At 43.5% G+C, this 27,226-nt stretch overlaps 1 protein-coding gene across 2 annotated transcripts in view; it reads left to right on the top strand.

The window, feature by feature from the left end:
- The window catches only part of PRKCB (protein kinase C beta), a 311,308-nt gene that overhangs the window by 132,110 nt on the left and 151,972 nt on the right, over positions 1-27,226 (top strand). For both annotated transcript variants that reach the window (XM_060120019.1, XM_060120018.1), the window contains exon 3: positions 2,214-2,296. In XM_060120019.1, coding sequence (XP_059976002.1) covers positions 2,214-2,296 — 83 coding nt within the window. The remainder of the gene's footprint in view (positions 1-2,213; positions 2,297-27,226) is intronic.

Here is a 27,226-nt window from a genome sequence, read left to right as displayed (position 1 = left end):
ATATCAATAACAATGATTCTCTCATAACATCAAAAAGTGACTATACCCACCTTTCTGATTGTCTCATGATTTTAAAAAACTATTAGTTTGTTTAAATTACGATCCAAACAAGGTCTACATATTGCATTTAGTTGATATGTTTCTTAAATCTCTTTGAATGTTTCTCCTCTGCCCTCCTACTTTCCTCTTGCAGTTTTCCATTTTTGTTTGTTTGTTTGTTGTTGTTTTGAGCAGTTTTAGGCATATAGAAAAATTGACTGGAAAATACAGAGTTTCCATATTACTCCCTCAACCCCCTTTCCACCCTAGTTCCCCCTATTATTAACATTTGCAAGTGAAATAAATCAGAAAGAGAAAGAGAAACACCATATGAACTCACTTATATGTGGAATCTAAAACAAAAACAAAACCAAACCAAAAACAAAAAGCGAACTTGTAGATACAGAAAACAGATTGGTGGTTGCCGGGGGCGGGGGTGGGTAGTGAGTGAAGTGGGTGAAAGTGGTCAAAATAAATAAGTTCTGTGGATGTAATATATAGCGAGGTGATTATAGTTAATAGTACTGTAGTGTATATTTGAAAGTTGCTAAGAGAGTAGATAAAAGAGCTTATTACAAGAAAAAAATTATAACTATTTTTGGTGATGGATGGATGTTGACTTACAGTGATGATCATTTTGCTATGGTCATATATATATATATATATATATATATATATATATATATATATATGTATATACATATAGGATCATTATGTTGTACACCTGAAACTAATATAATGTTATATCAATTATATCTCAATTAAAAAAATGAAGACAACTATATTCAATATCCTATGGCAAACCATAATGGAAAAGAATATTAAAAAAAAGAATGTAAAAAAAATGAAATGGCATGCCTTAGAGTCGTTATGAGTATTAAATGAATAATATATGTACAGTGCTTGTAAAGAATCTTGCATTAGTGTGGTACATTTGTTACAATTGATGAGCCAATAGTGATACATCGTTATTAATTAAAAGCCATTGTTTATACTAGGGTTCACTTTTTGTTTTATATATTCTCTAAATGCAGCCATCGCTACAGTATCATCCAGAAGAGGACAGATGCTCTCCTGTCCTCTTCCAGGTTATTTGTTGAAAAAACATCTTGTAGCTTACCACATTCTTATGTATTTAATTTTTTTTTTCTCATTGCCTCTCTGTGGTGTCATTTAAAATGCATCTCTGTCACTTGTTGTGGTAAATTGGTAGTTGGATGAAGATTCTTGAGCTGATTCAGGTGTGATTATTTTGGCAAGAATACTTCACAGGTGGCAGGATTCTTCATAGTACTTTCATCAGCAGGCAGGTAGTGTCTTTTTCTGATGTTGGCAGCATTGATGATTGTTGCCCAGGTCCATTATATCACTAGTGGTAACCTTGAGGTTTCCTGTCCTGTTTTCATTTACTGAGAATGTCCTTTAGAAAGATTCTGAGCATGGTGCCCATCCTCCAGGAGTCCACAGTCTAGAGTTTATAAAAATAGATTTGAACAACACCAAAAAATAGTTTTATTTTGTATGTATTCTCTAATTGTCCCTCCCGCTAAGTAATATGGTCCCCAAATAGTGGAGCGTTTAACGCATACAAATTTACATATATGTATGTACACATTTGGCTTCAAACTGCTAAAGTAACAATGTAAACATGTAGCCTATTTTTTCCACTTAGTTGACAGTTGCTCCTGGGTGAGATGCAGGTGTGGGTCTGCCGTTCCTGCTCACTCTTTTTCTACATGCCCTTCACATTATGCACATCTCTCTAAGTGTGATTCTAGTGATTAAATGTACATACTTCATAAGCGTTATGGACCTAAACACAAGCCAACAGCTTCCTGTGGTGCCCGATCTGAAAAACAACATTCTGTTCCAAAAGTAGTGGAAGATCATACAACTTAAGCGATCTTCAGGGGTGTGTAATTTTGAGCATATGTGATCTTTTGAACCCTAGTTAACATTGCAAGCGAAGTAATTCGCAAGTTGTAACATCGGTGTACCCAAGAGTTTGACTTCAATAAAAGACAAGGTGCAGAAGCTGAAGGCATTGTTTATTTTGGTATAAAGCCTTTACTTGTCGTGAAGTCCAGGTTTAACTATTTCTTCCTCTCTTCCCCTCCTTCCCTACTCTCCACTTTCCTTTTCCCCCACTCCTACCCTTATTTTCTCTTTTGCAGTCTGCTGTTTTGTCGTGCACAAGCGGTGCCATGAGTTTGTCACTTTTTCCTGCCCAGGAGCTGACAAGGGTCCAGCCTCCGATGTAAGTAATGGGCCCTGGTCACCCCCCTCTGTCCACAGTCAATGCATCCTTTTGGGTAACTATGCGTACACTGAGACAAAAAAGTCAGGATGTCATGGTCCTATAGCTTCTGAGACTATTTTCATTTTAATGGGAAAGAACAAAACAAAACAAAACATTTTGAGAGGGGTGTGTGACTTCAAGAAACCAGCTAGTTTCCCTACTGTGATTCTGCAAAATGTCTTCATGTTTATGGCTGAGGCATGAGAGTGGTGGGCAGCGGCTAAATTTTTATGGCTACTATAAAAAGGTAGTTAGGATGGTACCTTACAGTGTACTTTTTAGCTCTTTGGTAGGGAATTTTTTGTACTAGGGCCCAAGAATTAGGAAGAAGTGAGCTTACCCTGCTACTGTGCACCCCAAAGTATGATTACTGCTGGTGGGACAAGGGATGCTTCTGGGTAAACCTGGCAATTTTTGTTTTGATCATTATGTATTTATTTGTATATGGATTGGAAAATGTGTCTAGTAATAGTTTTGCATTTATGGTGGGGATATAAAATTTCCTATCTAGGTAAAGGTAGTTAGGTTAAACAAAAGATAAATTGACTCAAGGAAAATATTAAGTGAATGACAGTGTGAGTGCTCTAAGGATATGACAAAGTCTTGGTGCAAGTTTACCAAAAGTTTGGGGTACCTTGTGGATTGCCTACCCAACAGCCATTCCTAACCCCCACTCTTTTTCTGGCAGAGGCCACCTCTCATGCTAAAAGTTGAAGATGCCTGATACTTGCTTTCCCAGGCTCCCTTGTAGCTAGCGAGTGAGCATGTTGACCCAATTCTGCTCAGTGGGAACTGCAGGGAAGTCTGGGCAGGGCTTCTAGGAAGACTCTCCTTTCTGATAAGGGAAGCCACTCCTTACTTTGTTCTGTTGGACATTTCTGTGGGAGGATATAATGCACGGAGTTGTGGCAACCCTTTGAGTCCATGAGGGAGACACAGCTGACATCCTGAGCATGGCAGGGTGGAAGAGTTGAAGGGACCTGGGTCATCGATGACATTGGTGAGCTGCTGAGCCAATGCTGAGTTCTCTTATGCCCAGACTCTGTATGTGAGACAAGAAGCACCTCTTATTGGTAAAGTCTCACTGTTTGCGTTATTCCTTTCCATGCAGCTGAAACTGTCCTGTTCCTTCCACCATGCACACTCTTCCATTGGCCCAGTCATGAACTGCGTTCAGTGTACCCTCTGTGCAGCTGTCACCCCTGGTTCTCTTATTTTGTTCCTGCTTTGGTTCACCTTCCTGGAATTTTCCCCATTGGCTTTGTCTCCCACTGGTCCTGTCCTGGTCCCTTAGACTTGACAGCTGACCTGAGGTTGCTTGAAGTGGGTGGTGATAACTACCTCTGTTATTGCATATGTTCTTGCTGGCCTTCTATAAGTGGTCATCTGCCATTTTGCTGCCAATCAGGGGCATACCACACACACTCTAGTGCTAATACTGAAGTTGCTTTGCTTGGAGACTGTGGTAGTTGGGTTTAAAAACTCCAGGCAACAGAGAACAACCAAAGCCCTCACAGGCTTGTTTGCAGAGACAAAGATGGGACCATTCTTCATGTTCTCTCAGATCACACTCCCTGAGCCTTTTAGTGCAATTCCATCTCTTGTCCCCAGGAAAGCAGGCAGGGAAGATTGGGGGGACAGCATGGCTCCATTATGCAGCTCTGAATGTTCATGCAGACCAAGGCTTGGTACTCAAAGAGCAGCCAAGAGGATGGTGTTTCCCATATCCTGTCTTTATTCATTGACTTTTTATGTTGCCTAAGATAGAAAGAGCTCAAACTGTTTTATGTGAAAAGGGAAATTTTGGTCCCTGAAACTGAAAAACTCCAAGGGTAGACTGGCTTCAGACATAGTGAATCAAGGGGCCGAAATGAGGTCTTCAGGAATCTCTTTCTCCATGTCTTGGCCCAGCCTTCCTCTGTCCTGGTTTCTGTTTCAAGAAGATTTTTCTCCTAACGAGAGCATGATGGCTGTGGTACCTTTAGTCGTAATGTCTTATCAGTGCTGCAGTTCCAGTGACAAGAGCTAAAGTCTCATTGGACCCTGGATCATATGTAACCAGAGGATGGTTATGCTGATTGGCAGACCTGGTTATGTGCTTACTCCTGGAGAGGAGGGCTGGTGTGCCTACCCCATGATTTGAGAGTGGGGGAGAGGTGGTCCCTCAGAGGAGAACTAGAGAAGCAGTGTTGTGGACTGTTTAAAATCATAGGCTATGGATGGAGCCTAGACATGTGTAACCTTGGGCAGAGTACTTAACTCCCTTGTGCTTTATATTCCTCAGCTGAAAATGAATAAAACCCTACCTGATAACTTTGCTACGAGTATCCAGTGTATACATATAAGACAGTGTCTGGTACGTATGTGAGGATGATAATGACAGTGCTAATGAATTACAGTGAATACATGCTGGGCAGACAGCAAGGACAGATGTCTACCAAATATGTCTGAAGAATGAATGGGTCCTCTGCCTGCCACCTGGCAATTGTCCTTCCTAGGAGTGTGTAGGCGCCATAAGTTGTAGGAGACCCTGCTCTTTGTGAATGGAGCCATGTAGACGTTCATTGCCTTGGGCATGGGGAGAGCGGGCAGTACTGCCTGCAGCCAGCATGTATAGGATTTGGCAGCCTACCTGAAATGATACTATCTCTGGACACAGTTCCAAGAAGGCTGGTTGGCACTGAGAATGATGAATTGGTCCAGACTCCTGAACTGGCTTGACTTGGTTCATTGACCTTTTTCTGTCCATGGGCGGAGACATGATTAAAGATCTGGCCACACCTACTTGCCGACCTGGCCAGGCTCTCTGGGGTATGGAGGAGTGCCTTCCTCCTTTGTGACCTTGGAGGAGCTGGCATGCAGCAAGCTCATGGAGTAGAAAAGCACAGTCTCCATCCGTGAAAAGGGAATGTGCTAGGTTCTGTCCTCTACGTTCTGCTATTCCAAGTCCAGTCTGAGTCAGGGAATATTCTGGATATTAGTAGATCTTTGTATGGTTGGCATCCTTCTAGGTCTCCATCATGGCATATTAGGCTACCTGAGGGAATTTTATGAGTCAGGCTTTGTCCCAGTGAACCCAGCTACTGACCCAACCATTCAGTGCCCATGGGAACAGGCAATACATAGGGGCACCCACCACTGGGGGACCTCAAAACACAGCAGAGTTCCTGGGTGGTACTTCTGGTCATCTGTAGGCATCCTCCTGGTTCTTGGTCTCATCTGCTTGGAAACGCTCAATCCTGCTGTCTCTTCGACCTCTCAGGGAGACCAAGTCTCTGGTATTGCCGTAAGCATTACATATGGACATTACAGTTACCCAGCACTTAAAATACTGACCACATACACAGTGTCCTGAGAGATCTTTCAGAACAAGAAAGAGAGAACTTGTCTCTGAGGGCTGGGACTAGGATGAGTCAAGTGAGATACTTGTCTTGGGCACAAAAATTAAGGGATTCTCGCTTGTGTCTGTGGATGTCTGGTGGCTGGATGATCTAGGATGGCCCCATTCACATGACTGGCAGTGAGCCGGTTGGTGGCCTGGGTGCCTTGGCTCTCCTCCACATGGCCTCTCATCCTCTAGCTGGCCAGCTCTGCCTTGTTCACATGAGGTTTCAGGGTTCCAAGCGTCCCAGTGCATCAGTGCTTTTTCAGCCTGTGCACCATGTTTGATAATGTACTACTGGATCAAGTAGTCTCATGGTCAAGCCCAAATTCAAGTGGTAAAGACATAGACTTCACTCTTCATTGAGGGGAAAGAATCTCTGGTCAAACTACTGCAGGTCCTGTTGACCCAAGGGACCACTGTGGAACAGAATCCCTGGAAGCCATCACACTGGACTTCATAAAAGACCTGTGGGTCTCACTGTAGTTCAGAGAGTCACAGGTGGCCTCAGTAGGAGAACAGACCTCATTTATTGCCTGCCCCAGGTCCCTGGCTGACTTAGTGCCCTCCAGCTACAAATGGGAAGTTGGGCAATTTAAGGATCATGCCCAGAGACAATGGTGGTTAAGAGTGTGGGTTCTGAAGTCAGTCATACCTGAGTTCAGGTCCTGACTCTGCCAGTTACTCATGAGGTGACCTTGGGTGTGTCATTTTCCTTCTCTATGGCTCAGTTTCCTTATCCATAAACTGGGATATTAGTACCAACCACATAGATTTGTTGTAACAAGTTTTTAAAAATCCTTAAAATGAAAAAGAGTTAACTACAACCACAACAAAAGGATTAACAGCAAATGGATTAAAGAGTCATTGCATGAAAGTGTTAAGCACAAGTGCCCTTGTAAGCCCCTGGTGCAGGTAGCTGAGGGCAGCTCCATTGCTCTACTTACCTCCCTAATCAGGGATATACTGATAATTCTGTTCATGCCTCCACCCAGATCATTCCCTTAGGACGTAATGACTGTTTCCATTTCCGTTACTTTACACAAAACCTCAAATTCTATGGTGCAATGCTGAGAAAAGAACCTAGACTTTGAAGCCAGAAAACCTCAGTGTCGAAATCCAGTGCTGACGTTTACGGTTCCATTGATCTTGGTAAAATAATTTCAGTTCTGTGACCCTTAGTTTATATCTTTAAAATGGGGAAAATAGTACGTATGTCATAGTTTTTTTTTTTTTTTTTTGGTGAGCATTTAATGAGAGTCTGCTTGAACCACGTCCAGAATAGTGTCTGGCACAAAGAAGGCACTCAGTAAATGGTTTCTAAATTATTATTAATCCTTGGAAGAGTCTCTCCTACTCAAGAAGGGACCTGCCAAGGAATAATAGGTAATAATAATAGCTAACTTTGTTGAGCAGAGGCTCTGTGCCAGGCAGTACAAAAGTACAAAAGGACTCTTTAGCTGGTTTGTCTGAAGATAATGTCTTCAACATTTTATGGTTTTAGAAATAATAATTTCTTATCATTCATATCAAGGTACTGAATAAAACTCACTGTTATGCCCTGCGCCCTCCTGATTCCATCACTAAATCAGTCAGTGAAAGACACGGGCAGTAATGTTGAGTGTATCCTTTTGTGTTTCTTAATCAAGTCTTATTTTATGAAGAAATATATTAAAAATGATAAATCATGTATTAGATGTTGAAGATTTAATAAAAGGGAAATAAAAGAAAAATTTAAAAGAATGTTATATTTATACCTTAAAAAGAATATGCATATAAAAATGCTAATGGGCTTGAAAATCTGGTTGTAATGGATGATTTTCTAGGAAATTTTAAATTGGCCATTTTGTCTCAAGAAGAAATTGAAAACCATAACAGGAGAATAATCAAGAGAGAAATGAAAACATTGCCCAAGAAGCTTTTCTTCTCCCAGAGCTCCAGAATAATAGGCTTCATGGGTAAATTATTTTAAACTTTAGAAGAATGAAGGATTTCTCTTCATTTTATTTTATTCTATCCTGATTTTTCATAAAAGCCCAAGAAGCTTTTCTTCTCCCAGAGCTCCAGAATAATAGGCTTCATGGGTAAATTATTTTAAACTTTAGAAGAATATGAAGGATTTTTCTTCATTTTATTTTATTTTGATTTTCATAACAGTGAGCCTTAAAATATCTTTATGTTTCTTTATTTTTGACATGTTTTACTTTTCTTATTGAAGTATATTTTGATGTACAATATTATGTAAGTTACAGGTATACAATATAGTGCTTCACAATTTTAAAGGTTATGCTCCATTTATAGTTATTATAAAATATTGACTATATTCCCCTTGTTGTACAGTATATCCTTGTGGCTTATTTTATACCTAATCTGTTCATTTTAAACTGTATCAAATTACAGAGAAAAAGTAAACCTTCACAATTTTAAAAAATTGAAAATGAGATAAATCCAACTCAAATCAGCACTAGGAAAAGAGATCGGCTCATGGGAGAAGGACATTGAGAAGGAGTAAGAGCTTCAGAGACAAGGGCCTCAGACACTGGAACTGAGGATCCAGTACTTGCAAGATGCTTTCTCATTATCAGCTGTATCAGTTAGCTTTGCTGTGTAACAGACCATTCCAAAGTTTAGTGGCTTCAAACAATAATCATTTATTATTTCTCATGATTCTGTGGGCTGCTTTGGTCATTCTTCTGATCTGGGTCTATTCAGCTGATCACCGCTGAGCTCCCTCATGTGTTTGGTCAGCTAGTGACTTGGCTGGTGCTGGATCACCTTGGATAGCCTCAGGAACATGACTGACACTTGGCAGCCTGTTGGCTGGTACACTTCATTCCTCCTCCACGTGGTCTCTTTTCCTCCAGTAAACAAGTTTAGGCTGTCTCACACACTGGTCTCAGGGTTCCAAGCACAGCAAGAGAGGGAAATCCCCAAAGCACAGGTGTTTTTCAAGCTTTTATTTGTGTCACAGTGGTTATGGCCAAGACCAGACTCAGAGGTGGAGAAATAGACTTCACTCTGGATGGGAGGGCCTGCAAAGTCGCACTGCAGACATGCGTACAGGAAGGGGATATTAGTGGCCATTTTGTAGTCTACCACACTGGCCCTCGCCTGCTGTGCCAGCTGTCTCGTTTGTCCTTCCAGATCCTCTCTGCTTTCTCCCTGAGAGACTGACCTGTAAGGGCTGCATCCGTTGGGGTTCCCTTACCCTCTGACTCAAGGGGAGGGACTGATAGGAGATTGGAGGGTGAGCCCAGGGTATTTATCATGAGGTCTTCTTGGCTTTACTCTTTGAAGGTTGCTGCTCCTCTGAAGGCAGTCACCTCTACACAATTCTCTCCTTTTGGGTTCCAGGAGCTACTCTCTTCCCTTGTCCCTTTGCTCTTAATTGCCCCCATTTACTGCACTCTCCCTCATGGTTTCTCAACACCATGCCCACACCTTTCTAAACAGTCCTTTCATGAAACCTGCCTTAAACTCTCTTAATTTCAATATGCCATTTGTTTCCTTTTGGTATCCTGACTGATTTGTCCTTGCCTCATTTGTGCCTACTGTAGACAGAACATGTCTGTAAATATGTCTGTCAACCTGGTTGTAGTTGACCCCAGGGAAGGATGGAAACCCTAGAGGAAGAAGTGGCCTTCTTTCTTCCTGTATTCATAATCAGTCTCAGGAAAGGGTTCTGATTGGTTCGTCCTCAGTTGTTAAGGGAATGAACTCTTTACAGTTTATCAGGCCTGGATCACATGGCATCCCTATGGCTCAGAGAGTGATGTAAGTTATAAGAAGAGGGGATGGGAAACTTTGAGGAGCTGACAAAATTAATAGCTGCCACAGTTTATTATTATAAGCTACCTTGACCATGGTAACCAGCATAACCCAATAAAGTTGGCATAAAAAACTAAACTAGGGACTTCCCTGGTGGTCCAGTGGGTAAGACTCTGTGCTCCCAATGCAGGGGGCCCAGGTTCGATCCCTGGTTGGGGAACTAGATCCCACATGCTGCAACTAAGAGTTCGCATGCTGCAACTAAACATGCCGCAATGCAGATCCTGCGTGCCGCAACTAAGACCCAGCACAGCCAAAATAATTAATTCGTTAATTAAAACAAAACTAAAACTATAGTAAACTTAGAGTCTAAATTTAAAGATCCTAAATAAAATATTTAATACTATTTAATTCTTGGCATAGACATATTGGTTCAAATAGACTTTTTTTAGTGTGAAAGAAGCAATCTAGAGATAAAAATAACAAAGAACATTTTGGTCAATATAACAAAATATAAAAACAAAGATAAAAATTAGCCAGCAAGGAACTGTGAAATCTAGAAAGTATACATTTCAGTTTATTTCAGTTACCTAACCCAATGTAAATTCTCTACTAAAAGGAAAAGACTTATCAGACTGGATAAATGTATAATTCTAGGCATTGTACAAGAGAAACTTATTAGGCTAAAAATAAAAGAGGCAAAGATATACCCCCAAAACACACATGCTTATAAAACAGGGCCTTAATAATAATATCAAAAGAAATAGGACTCAAAGTAAAAAGCATAAACAGGAGGAAGAGGGGAAAAGATTAGACTAATTCACACACTCACCAGTGTGTGTAAATTAGTCTAATCTTTCTCCAGAGAATATTACCAATATGTATCAAAATTGTTAATGACCTTTTTGGCTTAAGAATTTTTACTAAGGAATTATTTAAGAATATGTGTATATATTTAGCTAAATTGATATTCATTGTTTCAGTATTTAATACTAATGAAAAATTGGAAACAACCTGAATGACTTCCAGTTAGGGTTTTTGTAAGTAAAACATATCCATGTGATGGGATGCTGTACAGTGATTAAAATGTCACAATGTCTGGGGTAACAGAAATGTCCTATGTCTTGATTGGGATGGTGCCTAGACAGGTGCACACATTTTTCAAAACTCATGAAGCTGTATGCTTAAAATCTGTACATTACTGTATGTCAATTATACTTCAATAAAAAGTCACAGTGATTAAAATGTTATTGACATGGGACTATATAGTCATTATGAATGAAGAAAGCAGACAACAAAGGACATGTATGGTATGATATATCAACAAATATACAAAAAACACACACATGTAGAAAAACACAAGACCACATTTCCTAAACACATTTTGGTGGCAACTTGTCAGTTCTGCTCAGTGTTTTATTCCAGATTGCTGCCTGCAGAACTCTGAAGGTCACTTTGGGAACTTCTGTAACTGGTTTCTACAATACAGTCTTGTTTTTGGTGCCACTTCACCTCCAGCATGGACTCAGCCTTCTTGCTTAATTTGGTTAAAATCAAACCTGAGTGAAGGCTTGGATATAACTGTAAGCAATTATAGTTGCTTCTAGATGTGGTTACTCTTTTTTTTGTTTGTTTGTTTTTTTGGCCACAAAGCATGCGGGATCTTAGTTCCCCAACCAGAGATAGAACCCGCACCCCCTACAGTGGACGTGCGGAGTCTTAACCATTGGGCCACCAGGGAAGTCCCTAGATGTGGTTACTCTTAATATATTCCATCAGCTGGGTACCAGCTTAGTCCTCCAAATGGGAATCTTCAGGTGTTCTTGGTAAGATTCTGGCCCCTGCTGGTCAGTTCACCTTTGGCCCCAGAGGAGGGAAATCCTAGCTCTGCCAATCCAGGCCCCACCCATTTCCTGCCTGAGCACTAGTGGCAGTAGAGCATCCCTATCGTCAGAGGAAGGGCCCACCTCCTCTTACAGCATTGTCTGGTCTCCTTGGCTCAGGAAAAGCAACATAACAGTCAACTGCACTCTTCTCAAAGCCTGGGTTGTGTAGTCTTTCATAACCCCAAGCGGGGACACTCCACAGTTCAGTTCTGATGATGCTCCAAGACTGTCTGACTCCTTCCAGGAGGTGAAGCAACAGTTAAGGTTGACTATCCCTCTTGGCATCATGGTAAGATCTCATCATCACCTGAGGGCAAAACTCATCTATAACTCTCAAGGACAAATTATATTAGGCGCAGATCAGCCTAAACAGTACAGATACACACACACACACACACACACACACACACACACACACACACAATCTCTCTCATTTATCTATTACCTATCTAAATCTGGCAGTGCACCAGGACTAGTATTTACTACTAAACCCTGCAGTCTATAACTTCTACATTCACAACAAAAGTGCTTAATAACCAGGTGTATGTTCCAAAGGGCAAAAGGACGCCTTACAAGGGGGCTGGATGCACTCTGAGGGTTGGCCTGGATAGCTCAAAGGCTAGGCTGTCATTAAACATTTAAAGAGCTACTGTATAGATTTTTGGTATAGCTTCAAAGGACAGAATCAGGACTGAGGACCATCTGTGCAGGCTAAGGAAGAACAGCCCAAACTGACCACCTGGTTCCTGTATATGGATATTAGCTCCCCTCCCAGTAGAGCAAAGACCAGTTGTCACGGATGCTGTAGAGGTGATATCTGTGGTAGGTGTGAGTTTCCTCCCAAGTTGGTTATTCTTTTACTAATTAGTGTTGTTTGGTTGCATGCAACAGAAACCACCTTGAGTTAGCTTGTTATAAAGAAATTTATTGAAAAGGGTATAATGTACTTTAGAGAATTGGAAGAAACCTTCCCAAACAACCAGACCAGTTGTATTTGATTTTGGTTCTTGTGTTGTTTTGTCCCTAAATTCAAATTCCGGAAGGAGAGACATTATGTGGTGAAGCTTAAGTTACCTAACCAGCCCTTGGTTGGGACTTGAAAGTGTTCCCTCTTTAGGGAACTAAATACAGTGGGAGTTGGATGGCTTTTTGATGGAGAATTGAGGCACTGCTAACCCCAAAAGGAGGCAGAGATATTTGCAGATCAAAACAACACATGTCCACTACCATTTCTAAATGCTACTTTGCAGAATACAGACAGGTTGAATGCTTAAGGATTATTTGGATAACCTGTTAAGAACAGACTTCACCTGAAGAGCTACAGACAAGGGTCTGGGGGTCTGTATTTTGAAGTCCTTCGGGTAATTCTGCAGGGGAGCCAAGTTTGGAAACCAACAAAAGGTCCTATAGTAGGATGGTTCTGAAACCAGAATGGTGGGGGTTTGAATTCCAGGTTTGCCACTAACTAGCTGAATAATCTTGGGCGAGTTGCCCAACTTCTCTGCCTCAGTTTCCTCTTCTGTAAGAAGAGGATAAAATAGCACCCTCCTAACAGGGTTCAGGTGAGGATTAAATGAGTTAATCCATGTTAAGGGCTTCTTGCTGTGCCTGGCACATAGTAAGTGCTAATTAATATTCTTACCACCAATGGTTCTTCCGAATCTTAGAGGGTGAGTTTCAAAAGTCTAGCCTGATTTTTGGCATGGCATGCTTCCATCTTGCTTGTCACAAAATGGAAATACAAAGGCACCTCCCACGGGCTGGTCGGGGCAAAAGTCTAATAAAAATGACGGTAATGTGGTAAAATGCAATTCTTTGTGAAATGAATTCCACCGGATTCTTCTGCTCCCATTTGCCATGTGCCACTGATGGTATCCACAGCGCAGAATGAACATGTAAAGGTCAGAATGAATTGCTTCTCAACAGCCCTCTGTCCCTCACTGTCACAAAGACACAGAGCTTCATGCTGTGGAGGAAGAAGCAAATCCACGGCGTGCAGCATCTGGGGGATGGGAACCAACTGTTTCTCTCCTGCACAAAGGGGGCAGGTGGTGGGACTAAATGAGGTGGGGATGTCCTGTCTTATGAGTTAGTTTGGCTTCTCCTGGTTTTGGGGTGGGACCAGCCTCAGAGCCTGATAAAGGGAATTTCCCAGAAGACCTCAACCTGTGGAGGCTGCAGACTTGGGGGAAATAGAGAAATCAAAGGCAGATGACCCTGGAGAGAGGCAGCCTGGAGGGGTGTGAAAGGAGCTGGTCTTGGAGTCAGAAGGCCCGTCCTTCCCCAACTTCAGTGGTCTGGGATTCTAGGGTGTCCAAGTATTTTACTTAAATAATAATATCTAAGAACTAACATTCATAGATACGATTCTGTTTTAAGCACTTTACATGTAATATCTCTTTATTCTTCATTACACTCTATGAGGTGATTCCCGTTGTTATCAATCTCACTTTACAGATAAGGAAACTGAGGCTCTCAGAGACTGAGGCACCTGCCCAGGGTTCCATGACCAGTGAGTGGTTGAGCCAGGATTCACACCCAGGCACTCTGGCCCGGGTCTGTGCGCTTATCCAGCACCCCAAACTGCTTTGTTACTTCAACCCTGTTCACCTGGAAAATCTAACTGAAGCAGACATCCCTTTTCTCTGAGAACTGCCTTCCCAGATCTGTGCTCCCAGAGGCTGTCTGAACCCATGGCCTCGGTTCCGCTGGGTCCAGATACATGTGGACATCTGCCCCAAACTGGACCAATCAGACTCCCTCTTCTAAGAATTTAGAATTTGGGTTCAAAGGTGCTGCCTTTAGTCTGGCTGGTCATATAGTTTTTGAAAACTGTTTATTATACATGAAAAGCGTCCATCCTGATGAATTCTCACACAGCAAACATTTCTCTGTAACCAGAACCCCAGAAGCCCTTCTGTGCTCCCTTGTAATCCCTACACCTCCAAACCCTTTCATCAAGGTAACAACTACCCAGGCCAACAGCCATTTGCTTGCTTTCTTTATTTTATTGAACTCTTTTATTTTATTTTGGAAAAGAACACTTAACATGAGATCTACCCTCTTAATACACTTTTAAGGGTATGATACAGGATTGTTGATTGTAGATGCAGTGTTGTACAGATCTCTAGAACTCATTCATACTTTTTTTTTTTTTTAATGTTTCTTTTGGCTGCACTGCACGGCATGTAGGATCTTAGTTCCCGACCAGGGATTGAACCCGCGCCCCCTGCAGTGGAAGTGCAGAGTCTTAAGCACTGGACCACCAAGGAAGTCCCTAGAGCTTACTCATCTTGAAACTGAACTTTATGCCCATTGATGAGTAACTCCCCGTTCCCCTCCTCACCCCAGCTTTTAGCACCCATCATTCCACTCTGATTCTATGATATGACTATTTTAGATACCTCATATGATTGGAATTACTCAGTATTTGTCTTTCTGTGTCTGGCTTATTTCATCCCATGTTGCAGAATTTCTTTCTTTATTAAGCCTGAATAATAGTCCATTGTATGTATATACCATGTTTTCTTTATCCATTCCTCTGTTGGTGGACATTTAGGTTGTTTCCTCACCATGGTGAATAATGCTGCAGTGAACATAGGAGTGCTAAAGTCTCTCAAACATCCTAATTTCAATTATTTTGGATAAATACCCAGAGGTGGAATTGCTGGATCATATAGTAGTTCTATTTTTTACTTTTTGAGGAACCTCCAAATGGTCTAAGGACTTGGGTAGACATTCAACCGAAGACATACAAGTGGGCAACATGTGTATGAAAAAATGCTCAGTAATCATCAGAACATGCAAATCAAACCCACAGTGAGACCTCACACCTGGCAGGTTGGCTATTATCGAAACAAACTCCAGTGACAACAAATGTTGGTGAGGATGTAGAGAAGCCCTTGCTCACCCTTGGCGGGAATGCAAAATAGTGCAGCCACTATAGAAAAGAGAGTGCCTGCTTTGAACGCTATGCAAATGGAATTGTACAGGAGACCCTCCCTAGTGTCTGGCTGCTTTCCTCAATGTTTTGTTTGTGGCCACCTGACTTTGAAAGGATGCATAATATTCCATTTATCAGGAGGTCTGACTTCAAAGCCAGCCAGGACCAGGCAGTAAATGAGTGCTAACAGGGAGTGTCCGTCTGGGGTGTGTGCATGCTGTCCGAAAGGGGCAGCCATTACACAGCTTTCTATCCTTTTTTTTTTTTTTTTTGCGGTACGCGGGGCTCTCACTGTTGTGGCCTCTCCCGTTGTGGAGCACGGGCTCCGGACGCACAGGCTCAGCGGCCATGGCTCACGGGCCCAGCCGCTCCGTGGCACGTGGGATCTTCCCGGACCGGGACACGAACCCGTGTCCCCTGCATCGGCAGGTGGACTCTCAACCACTGAGCCACCAGGGAAGCCCCTCAGCTTTCTGTTTAAAAAAATTTCCTGTTCTTTAAAGGACCAAGATCCAGATTTTCCAATTTTTCAGGAGATGCCTGAATCCCCCAAATGTGGATGCTGACAAATAATTCGAGAATTACATGTGTGGTATACTCTAAAAATATTTTTGCACTGGATTCGTTCTGTGTACCACCAGTTTATAACCTCTGTAGGTGGGAACTGTCAGTGGACGGTCGTGTCTCCACCCCGTGCTCCCACCCCCCCTGCCGCCCCGGCCAATGAAGGGAGAGGGGAAATATAGATTTAGTCAAATCAGCCTTCTTTGGGGAGTATGGAGGGAGCAACAGTCCAAGGCAGGGAGCTTCAAAGTACGCAGAGGGCCCTTTTCCCTGGCCATGTGGTTGAGCTGTAAATTGACGGGGGCAGAGCCCTGATTAGGAAGCAGCTGCTGCAGCGCCCCCTGCTGTCCTTGCACTCTCTGTGTCTAGTGGGAACTGCATGGGGTCCGGTAGTCACTTGCTTCACCTGCAATCTTCAAGGGGGTTATTCATTATTCCACATGTTTTTCAAGTGCCTGCTGCTGCCAGGGACAGCAAGGTGAGGATTTAACTCGACTTTCTGTGTTTGCTCAGTTGCCCCCCACCCCCCATCAGATCTTGCCATTCTTCATTCTTTTAAATAAGGAGAACCAGGCCAGGCTGCCCTTCTCTCAATCAAGTCTCACCTTTGCTATATATTGAAAAAGATTTCGAGAGGTTTTGTCATTTACTTGGCACCTTTCCCTGATTTCTGGGCTGAAATAGATTCTCCTATTTTTTTTTTTTTTCGTGGTATGCGGGCCCCTCACTGTTGTGGCCTCTCCCATTGCGGAGCACAGGCTCTGGATGCACAGGCTCAGCGGCCATGGCTCACAGGCCCAGCCGCTCCGCAGCATGTGGGACCTTCCTGGACCGGGGCATGAGCCCGTGTCCCCTGCATCGGCAGGCGGACTCTCAACCACTGCTCCACCAGGGAAGCCCTGATTCTCCTATTTTTAAACAATTCCTTCTGGTACTTTCAGTGGTAGTTTGGAGGTGAGGGCAGAATGAAATGTTCAGGCTCAGGTGCCTGGTCTTGCTTGTTGATTAAAAGTATGGACTCTGGAGCCGGCCTGCCTGGGTTCAAATCTTGGCTCTGCTACTTACTGGCTGCGTGACTTTGGATAAGTCACTTAACCTCTTTGTGCCCCAGTTTCTTCATTTTCAAGATGAGGATGATACTCTACCTACTTTCTAGGGATGTTGTATGAAATAAGCTAGTTTATGCAAAGAGCTTAAAACAGTGTCTTGGGCTTCCCTGGTGGCGCAGTGGTTGAGGGTCCGCCTGCCGATGCAGGGGACATGGGTTTGTGCCCCAGTCTGGGAAGATCCCACATACCGCGGAGCGGCTGGGCCCGTGCGCCATGGCCGCTGAGCCTGCGTGTCCAGAGCTTGTGCTCTGCAACGGGAGAGGCCACAACAGTGAGAGGCCCGTGTACCGCAAAAAACAAAAACAAACAAATAAAAAACAGTGTCTTGCGTGTCATGTGTTTGCTTGACTCAGAATCTTGGACCTGTTATCGCCTTCAAACGCAGCCTTTAGGTTCTGGCTCTGCGCCTTAATTCTGCATCTCAGCCCTTCCTCGAGCAATTCTCTGTCTTTGATCCTCTTTACCCCTTCACTGTGAATCTCCAAAATTCTACTGAGCACAGGTCAATTCTTGGGACCTGTCCTGTGTTCCCAGACTTTCCCCACCCTAATATTCTCTCCATTGCCAACTCCTGTTGTACCTCCTAAATAATTATCGCTAACATTTACAGGTGTACCTTGGAGATATTGTGGGTTAGGTTCCAGACCACTGCCATAATGCGAATATCACACGGATTTTTTTTTAAAGATTTATTATTTATTTATTTATTTGTTTGTTTTTGGCTGTGTTGGGTCTTAGTTGTGGCACGCGGGATCTTCGTTGAGGCATGCGGGCTCTTTGTTGTGGCGCACGGGCTTCTCTCTAGTTGTGGCACGTGGGTTTTCTCTTCTCTAGTTGTGGTGCGCGGGCTCCAGGGCGCGTGGGCTCTGTAGTTTGCAGCACATGGCCTCTCTCGTTGAGGCGCCCAAGCTCACCAGTTGTGGTGCACGGGCTTAGTTGCCTCGCGACACGTGGGATCTTAGTTCCCTGACCAGGGATTGAACCTGTGTCCCCTGCACTGGAAGGCGGATTCTTTACCACTGGACCACCAGGGAAGTCCCCACATGGATTTTTTGATTTCTCACTGAATATAGAAATTACATTCACACTATACTGTATTCTATTAAGTATGCAGTAGCATTATGTCTAAAAAACAATGTACATATCTTAATTTTAGAGTATGTTATTGCTAAAAATGCTAGCTATCATGTGAGCCTTCAGTGAGTCATAATCTTTTTGCTGGTGGAGGGTTTAAAATATCTCAAGAATTACCAAAATGTGACATAAAGACAGGAAGTGAGCAAATGCTGTTGGAAAACTGGTACCGATAGACTTGATTGACACAGAGTTGCCACAAACCTTCGATTTGTAAGAAACTCAATACTTTTTCGGTGTAATAAAGCGAAGCGCAATGAAACGGTGTGTGCCTGCACTAGCACCTATCATGTGTCAGCTTCTGTTCTAAGTGATTTACATACACTAATTCATTGAGTCCTCACCCTGTGAGAAAGATACTATTTGTATGCCCATTTTATAGAGGAGGAGCCTGAGGCAGAGAAGTCATCTGACTTGCCAGGTCACATGACGAATAAGCAGATTTGAACATGGATTTGAACTTGGTCTGGCTCTAGAGTCTGCTCTTCAAAATGATATGCGTGACCCAGTTCTCTCCATCCCCACAGACAGGACCTTAGTCCAGGCTCCACCCACCCTCCCTGGACCAGTAAGTAGTCTCTTGTCCTGATTCCCTGATTCCTCTCTGTCTCATCAGCCTGTCATTTCCGTATTGCTGTGGAGTCATTTTTCCAAAGACCAGATGTGATCTTGTCATCATCCTTGCTGAAAACACGTTAGTGGCTTCCCATTGTTTTTGAGGCAAAGTTGATTCTCTGATGTGGCTTATTAACAGGGTCCTCATACATCTTCCTATGTCAAGCTTACTCATAAACACACCTGCTTATTCTGTTGCATTGGAATCTCAAAGGATCTGTGGCCCCTGCCATTCCCGCCATTCTCACAAGAGTCCCCTTTGGAAGACAAATGATATGGCCACCCTACTCATAGGCCCTGCATATGCTGTGGCCCCGTCCGTCCCTCCAGCCTCTTCCTGACCCCTCACTCCTCACCCCTGAGCTTCCTTCCTTCAGTCTCTTGTCCTCCCTAACAGCTCTCCCACCACTAGGCATTTGCCTTGCTCTTACCTCTACCAGCTACTTCTTGTCTCTTCTTGCCCTTGCACTCAATGAGTCTCAGGCCTGGTTGCATGTTCGAAACATCTGCAGAGCTTTATAACTGAATACTGGTGCCTGGGCCCATTGCAGACAAATGAAGTTAGAATCTCTGTTGATTCAAAGCCTCCCAGTTGATGTTAATGTGTGTTAAGGTTAAAAAACCTGGTTGACTTGTACTCATCCTCTAGGCCACAGCTCACCTCCTCAGGGAAGCCCTCCCTGACCTCCCTGACCAGGTCTGTTGCTCCTATTTTGCACTCTTATAGCCCCATATACCTCTCCTTGCTGTCACACATCATAGGGTCACTTAACATTTATTTATGGGACGACAGAGAGCCTAGAATCTGGGTCCAAGTCACCAGCTGTGTGACCTTGAACAAGTTACTTAACTTCTCTGTGCCTCAGTTTTCTCCCCTGTAAAATGAGGATAATAAACCTATTGTACAAGCTCAGTGAGGGTCAAATGAGTTAATTATATGTAAAGCTCTTAGAAGAGTGCCTGGCATATGTTAGCTGTTACAGTAAGTCCCCTACATATGAACCTTCAAGTTGTGAACTGTCAAAGATTCGAATGTGCGTTCGCATGTCCAATCACTAAGTTAGTTCACGTGTCTGACATACATTGTCACGTGCGTGCATCCTCTACAAGTGGTTGTGCTTTTGTGTACTTTACTTTACAGTACTGTATAGAGTACAGTAGTACAGTATCTTTATTTCAAGCCCAGGATGTCCGGAAGCAAGCGTAAAAGCAGCAGTGGTGTAGCTGGTACTGCTAAGAAACGCCAAGCGCCAAGAAAGGACGAAGAGAGACAAGAGGAAGAAGAAGTAACTGAAGAACCGAAGAGATTCACGATGCAGGAAATGGCAAGGGGACTTTCTTTATCTGTTAGTTTTTGAGGCACAGGACCCGGACGTAGAACGGTACATGAAGGTTGCAGCAGCTGTTCAGAATGCAATCCAGTGTTACCGTGTCATCTAAGATGAGACAAAAAGAGCTACTACCCAGACATCACTGGATTGTTTTTTCAAGAGGGTAGATAGAATTGAATCCAGCAAGGAACCAGAACCTGTGCCATCAGCGTCAGGCATGAGTGACATTGCAGCTTGCCCTCCGTCTCCTGTTGCTGACGATCCTTCATTTCTACCGTCTCCCACCTCCTCTCCCTCCTCCAGTCAGTAACTCTTCTTGCCTGTTCACTCGATGCCAGCCCCTGGGTGCCAGCTGTTGTACTGTACTACTGTACTTTTCAAGGTACTGTACTGTAAGATTTAAAATGTTTTCTTTATTTTTTGTTTGTTTTTAATGTATTATTTGTGTGACAAGTATTATAAACCTAGTACAGTACTGTACAGCTGATTGTGTTAGTTGGGTACCTAGGCTAACTTTGTTGGACTCACGAACAAATTGCACTTAACGAACGTGCTCTCGGAATGGAACTCGTTCATATGTTGGGGACTTAAGTGTACTATAATAATAATAATAATAGTAATAGTAATAATTATCATCCCCCATTGGAATCTAGAAATCCCTGAAGGTGGAGATAGTGTCTGCTGTTGGATCACTCCCCACCTAGGACAGTGCATGGCAAGTGACTGCTGAGCAGAGTGGTGTCCCACTGATGTTCTTGGTGACAGGGTGACAGGTCGGCATGCACAGGACTCGTCTTCCTCAGTTAGGTTCCTTGTCTCTATGGACCTAATGGTTTAGGACCCTTGTTTCTAGTGCCCAGAGTTAGGACTATTAAGATCAGAACCTACGTGGGCTTGTGGTGTCCCAGGTGTCGATGGTGGCCTGACAGGCGTTCACTTCAGCAGTGTTCTGTGTGTCCTTCTACATAAGGGCTCTTTCTGCTCTTCTGAAATGCAGGCTTGGGAGTGCCGAGGGCTTCTGTGGCAGAGGGAGCAGTCAGGAAGCTGAGCACGGTGCTCTGAGTCCAGGAATCAAGCTGACAGCATCTTTGCAAGTTGAATAGCCCCGTGTCCTGGTCCTGCATTTGGGCGACCTGCACTCACCGCGGGGAGGAGGTGCCCCTCCTTCTGTTGGCTGATGGCACTGTCGGGGGAGGAGGGGCAGCGAGGGGAGAGGATGGGTATGTGTGTTTTGTGGCTGATGGAGGGTTTATTTATAAAGCAACGGTATGATCCGTGGCAGTGTGTCTGTTCCCCGAGAGGCTGCTGTACACTCTGAGCAGTGAATTCACAGGAAGAGGCGGGGCAGAGCTGTGTGAACAGCCTGGACGGCAGAGGGTGTCAGAGCTTGAAAGGCCCCTGGGGAATACCCAGCTTAACCCCCTTGTTTTCTGAAGGGGGAACTGAGACCAGAGCACGGAAGTGACTTGGCCAAGAGCATAGATGTAGTTTTTATTTTAAGCTAACATCGATCAAGTGCGTGCTACCTGCCAGGCCCTGCGCTAAGCACAATATAATCATGATTTCATGAACCCTCACAAATCTAGAAAGCAGAAACATTTATTTATTTATTTATTTATTGTTATTCCACACGCACAGTGTTTACTAAGTGCCAGGCACCGTGCTGAGCTCTTTACAAATATTAACTCATTAAAATCTCATAATCCTATGAGATTTTGTGTCAGGCAGCTGTTAAAGTTTTAACTAATTCACTCCCCATAACAATCCCAGGAAATAACTATCATTATTGTCCCTGATTAACGGATGAGGAAACTGAAGTGTGTAGGCTATGGCCAAGGGACACAGCTAGTAAATGGTGGAGCTGGCTTTAATCCAGGCAACCTGACATGAAGCCTCACCTCTTGTCTTATTTCATTTTTTAGTTTTTTGGCTGCGCCGCACGGCGTGCAGGATCCCAGTTCCCTGACAGGGATCTAACCCATGCTCCCTGCAGTGGAAGCGTGGAATCTTAACCACTGGACCCCCAGGGACATCCCTGGAGCCTCACCTTTTAAATACCCCACTAAACCTCCTCTTCATGGTGAACTGCACCCTATACCAGGCTGAGGGTCACCCGACCAGGTCTAGGCCTCACCTGCTGGAAGGGATGTGGCTTCTCATCCCCTGCCAACTCAGACACCAAACTGGAGCTGAATCTGCATGTCCAATGCCTGAGGCCTTGAAGCCACTTAGAGTTGGGGCTAGCTTGTCCACACACACAGCCTTCCAGAAGAAGGAAGACAGCTCCTGTTTGCTGGGAGAATGAGGACTCCCACTTGTACCTGAGGCTGGGTCTACACTTCTCCCTGAGGCTCCATGAATGCACACAGTTGCTGTTGCCTATGGTCTGCCTCTGTTACACTAGTCGGTGGGTTATACTAGTTGGAGCTGGGATCTGGCAGGAGTTACAAACTCAGGTGCCTGCAGGGACCCGCCAGTTGCAAGTGTGCTGGGTGGGGACCATTGTCCCCCACCCAAAGGGTGTGGCCAGGACTCGGCTCCAGCCCAGGGCTGCCCTCAGGACAGCTGGCCCAGTGTTGCCAGCTCTGAGCTCTTCACCAAGCGTTCTGTGTAAATCTGAGGGATACAATACCCCCGTAAAACACCCCCGTAAAATTGTGGCTCCGTGGCTGTGAGTCCCACCCTGAGGCCTGGAAACACCTCTCTGCGAGATTTGCATGTATGCCCTGGAGGATGGCATGACCAGGTTAAAAACCGCTGACTTAGCTAATGAATTGAAATCACTCGTCTCAATAACATATAAATCCTGGAACGGAGAAGACTAGCTTAACATTAGTGACAACCAAGAAGAGTTTAGGGGGGAGAAAACACAACACTTTTCAGGAAGCACATAAAGGAAGGCTCAAATTACATGTGACTTCCTTCCCCCCTTTCTCTTTCTCTCTCCATCCCCCCACCCCACCCCTTTAACTGAGCTTCAGCTCCCAGCCACTGCACCGTTCCTTGTTCCAAATTCTGATTGGCCTAGTTCTTCCTTCATAAATTGCATGTCACTGACCAGACCTTGGTCCATTCAGCGCTGGCAGGAAGCATGAGGTCAGATGCTCTACTGCCCACTGAGCTGGTGCTGTAGGTGGGAATTTTTGTAGAAGGGACAATAAGCAGGGTTGACTAAGATTGGCATTTCCACACAATCTGGAAGAATACGTGGGTGGGAATAACCAAGAAAATTTTGAAAGTGGATGGTAATGCTGGGGTAGGGGTGGGTGGGTATACAATGCATGTTTTTAGGTACTAAGATATTATAAACCTATGATCTATTAAAATAGTATGGTACTGAGGCACATCTCTTAGTTAAGAGACAGATCAGTGGAGCATAAGAGGAAACTTTAAAATGAACAAAGGATACAAGAGAAATTAGTGTATGATAAACGAGGCATTTTAAATCAGCACAAGAAGATGCATTCCATACATTTGTTTTTACAACTTGCTAAACAGTAAGAAAAAATAAAGGCCTTTCTTCAAGAAGCTCCTGCTAAAATGAATGCCATTGAATTGAAATTGAAAATGAATTCCATTGAATGAATTCATTGCCCTCAATGAATTCCACTGAAAATGAATTGAAAATGGATTTCATTGAAATCATTGAGATAATGATTTCAATGTAGAAAGTGAAACTGTAAGAGAATGAAGAAAATACTGGGAAGGACTTTCTAAATACAGCAGCAGGGACAGAGACCATAAGGAAAAGGGAGAAATTGCACTTTATTTAAACACACACAAACAAATACACTTTCAGTGTTAGATGTTGAAAGAAATAACATCAACAAAATTAAAAGGCAAATGAAAAACTGGGAAAATATTTACTGAATAGATCATAGATAGGTGGTTAATATTCTTTTAAAAATTGTATAGGAAACGTGTTACAAATAATTTAGAAAGAAACCAACTTGAATTTAAACATGGACAAAGAATATGGACAGAAAATTAACAATAACAGTGAACATTTAAAAATATTTACTTCCACCAGTGACTATTACGCAGTTTTCATGCAGTAGTGCATTGAACCCTCCCATCAAGTTAGGAATTAGATATTATCATTATCCCATTTTTAGATGAAGAAACAAAGACTTAAAAGGGTTAAGTAATTGACCTCAGAGTCCAAAAGCTATTGTAATAACTGTGAGAGCTGGGCCTTAAGTTTGAACGTGGCTATTAATTAACCCCTAATACAGACACTGACTCCAGTGCAGATTGTAACCCAGGAAATCATATTTAAAATTCTACCAGAGTTGGGCTTCCCTGGTGGCGCAGTGGTTGAGAATCTGCCTGTCAATGCAGGGGACACGGGTTCGAGCCCTGGTCTGGGAAGATCCCACGTGCCACGGAGCAAGTAGGCCCGTGAGCCACAACTACTGAGCCTGCGCATCTGGAGCCTGTGCTCCGCAACAAGAGAGGCCGCGATAGTGAGAGGCCCGCACACCGCGTTGAAGAGTGGCCCCCGCTTGCCACAACTAGAGAAAGCCCTCGCACAGAAACGAAACCCAACACAGCCCAAAAAAAAAATAAAAAAATAAATTAATTAAAAAAATATTCTACCAAAGTTGACACAACAGAAGCTTGTCCTTAAATGGAACAATTACTTATTTGCCCAAGGGGCGGGGGTAGTAGCAGGCATGGTGTATCAAACCATTCCCCAGGCAAGCGGGCATCCGCACAGCGTTATCAGTACTATTCACTCTCTTCTCCGGCAACATAATGAAAGATCTTCACCAAATTACAGTGTCCCCCTTTCAACTGTGTAATTACAGCTTCTAACATTCCACACATTTCGTGTGCACAGAATCTCAGTCCACATCATCCCAATTAAGGCTTTCTTGCCTCTTTGTCTCTCGGGAATTCTTGGCGTTCTGTTTGCAGGCTGGGGCATGGTGGTGCTGTCGGGTTACCCAGTGTGCTGGTACGTGCTGTGGGAGTTTCGTGGTACCCAGATAAACACGAAAATATTCTACTTTCATCAAAACTTTACAGAGGTATATATGGAGAAGTCGTACTCCCTTGCACTTTGTTCCCTCCTGCCTTCCTAGAGAAACACTTTTATTAGCTTCTCTTGCAGCCTCTCCTTCTAGCATATTTTTATGCAGGTGTGAGTCATATAGAATATACTTTCTTATCCTGCCTTAGTTTCTCACCCAAACGGTAGTATGCGACACACACTCTTCTGCATCTTGGGTTTGGCTTTTTTCCTTTTTCGATTTCATTTAAAAATAAACCCTTAAGATTTTTCCATATTAGTGCAGAGAATTCTTCATTTTTATACCTGGGTAGTAGACCATTGTGTAACTGCACTATGATTTATTTAAGCACCCCCTCACCTATGACACTTGGCTCGTTTAAAGTCTTTTGCTATTATAAATGATGCTGCAGTGAACAACCGTGTACGTATATAATTTCCTATGTATGTGGGTTTATCTCCAGGATCAGTTCGCAGAAGTGGAACGACTGGGTCAGAAGGGGAGAAGCATTTGGAATTTTTATAGACGTGCCCAGTTGCCCCCAAGGGTAATACCAGTCGGCCGACCTACCAGGAATATGTGTATCTGTGTTCCCACAGCTTGTTAATGGCGACCGTTGGGATGAACATCTTAAAATTTTATTTTAAGAGTTGTCTATTTCATTTTTAAGGTGCATTAGAAAAAATAAAATTTGCACATCAATCCCACAAGTTCACACTCTTAGAGAGTTTTATTTTAAAATAGGTTTAAGTAAAAGTGGCAAGCCGAGTTAAAGAAAAGCGACAAGTAATAAATAATATTATAGGTAGTATGTAGACGTGCAAAAATATGACAACTCCAGACTGAAGTTTGGGAAGTGTTACCATGATTATATTTTTTCTTTGGAGTAATAAAATCAGGAGCCTGTACTTCCTGTGTACAGGGCACTGTGCTGGGAGCTTTAACCATCACAACCAATCTATGAGGTGGGTACTGTTTTCATCTCCATTTTATGGACAAGGAGCCAGAGACTCAGAGTCGTTAAGTCACTTACCTGAGGCCACACAGTTAACTCCAGAGCCCGTGTTTGTAAACTTCCTCCTGTTCTGACAGTATTTTCAAACGAGATCTCCAGGTTCACCTTGCTGTCGACCTGCCAGGAAGCATACCTTCCAGGCTTTTGTAGCCTGTAAAGGTCCAGAGATGACACAGTCTGAATTCACAGGTTGCTCTGACTTCCTACTCTGACTGATGCTGTTGGTGTGGGCTTTCACGACCTTTGTGTTTCAACACAGCTTCTGTATTCCTGCAGCTTTGCCTCAGCTCAGCTGGATTTCAGCCCACCTGTGCACAAAGCCACACAGCCCATTCAGATGGAGAAAGGCTATTTTAGGTTTTGATTTAGAGGTTTAAAGTTTTTTTTTTTTTGGTTTCTTATCTCTGCTTCCTTCCTCCTTAGCTGCATGTACCTGGAGTCAGGTGATGAACTGAAGATGCTGAGCTGGGTTCAGCCTGTCCTTTGGTCCTGGGGAGTATCTGTTCACAGTGAAGACTCTGGTTTGGGGGTGGGGGTGGGGAGCTCTGAGTGACCTGACTCTGGCTGGTGCTGCATTTGTGTGGGATGAAGGGTGTCATTATCTATAACCCCCTATTGGGTGGGAGACCCTCTGGGAAGGCTGAGGAGCAGGGAGGCAGCCAGGTGATACTCGGGTGTCCCCACTCTGTTGCCTGCATCTTTGGAGCCTGACAAACTTGATTTCACTTCTGTCTCTCCCACTTCCTTACTTTGTGACCTTGGACAAGTTACCTCTCTAAGCCTCAGTTTAGTCATCTGGAATACCAGGATAATAACTCCTCCCTCATTGGCCATTATGAAGCTTTACTGATGTTATATGGAACCCTTAGCACAGTGCTTGGCAGAGAGTCTGCTGAATTCATGGTGGCAGTAAGAGTCACAGTAGTTGATTATCATTTTGTTGTTCTTATTTGGCAATCTCGGATCAAAATCAGAAGTGGAAGAAAACTTGGAATCCATTTGCCTAGTACAAAGCATGATGGAGCTCAACCCCATGAAACAGTGGGTAGAAGAATCATGACAGGACCCTGTGGGAACCTGGCTCCTAAGGGTGGGAGAGATGACCAGGGACACTAGAAATCAAGTG

The sequence above is a fragment of the Mesoplodon densirostris genome, chromosome 16 (genome assembly GCF_025265405.1).
Source record: "Mesoplodon densirostris isolate mMesDen1 chromosome 16, mMesDen1 primary haplotype, whole genome shotgun sequence".
Lineage (NCBI taxonomy): Eukaryota > Metazoa > Chordata > Mammalia > Artiodactyla > Ziphiidae > Mesoplodon > Mesoplodon densirostris.
This window is presented reverse-complemented; position numbering and strand designations above follow the sequence as displayed.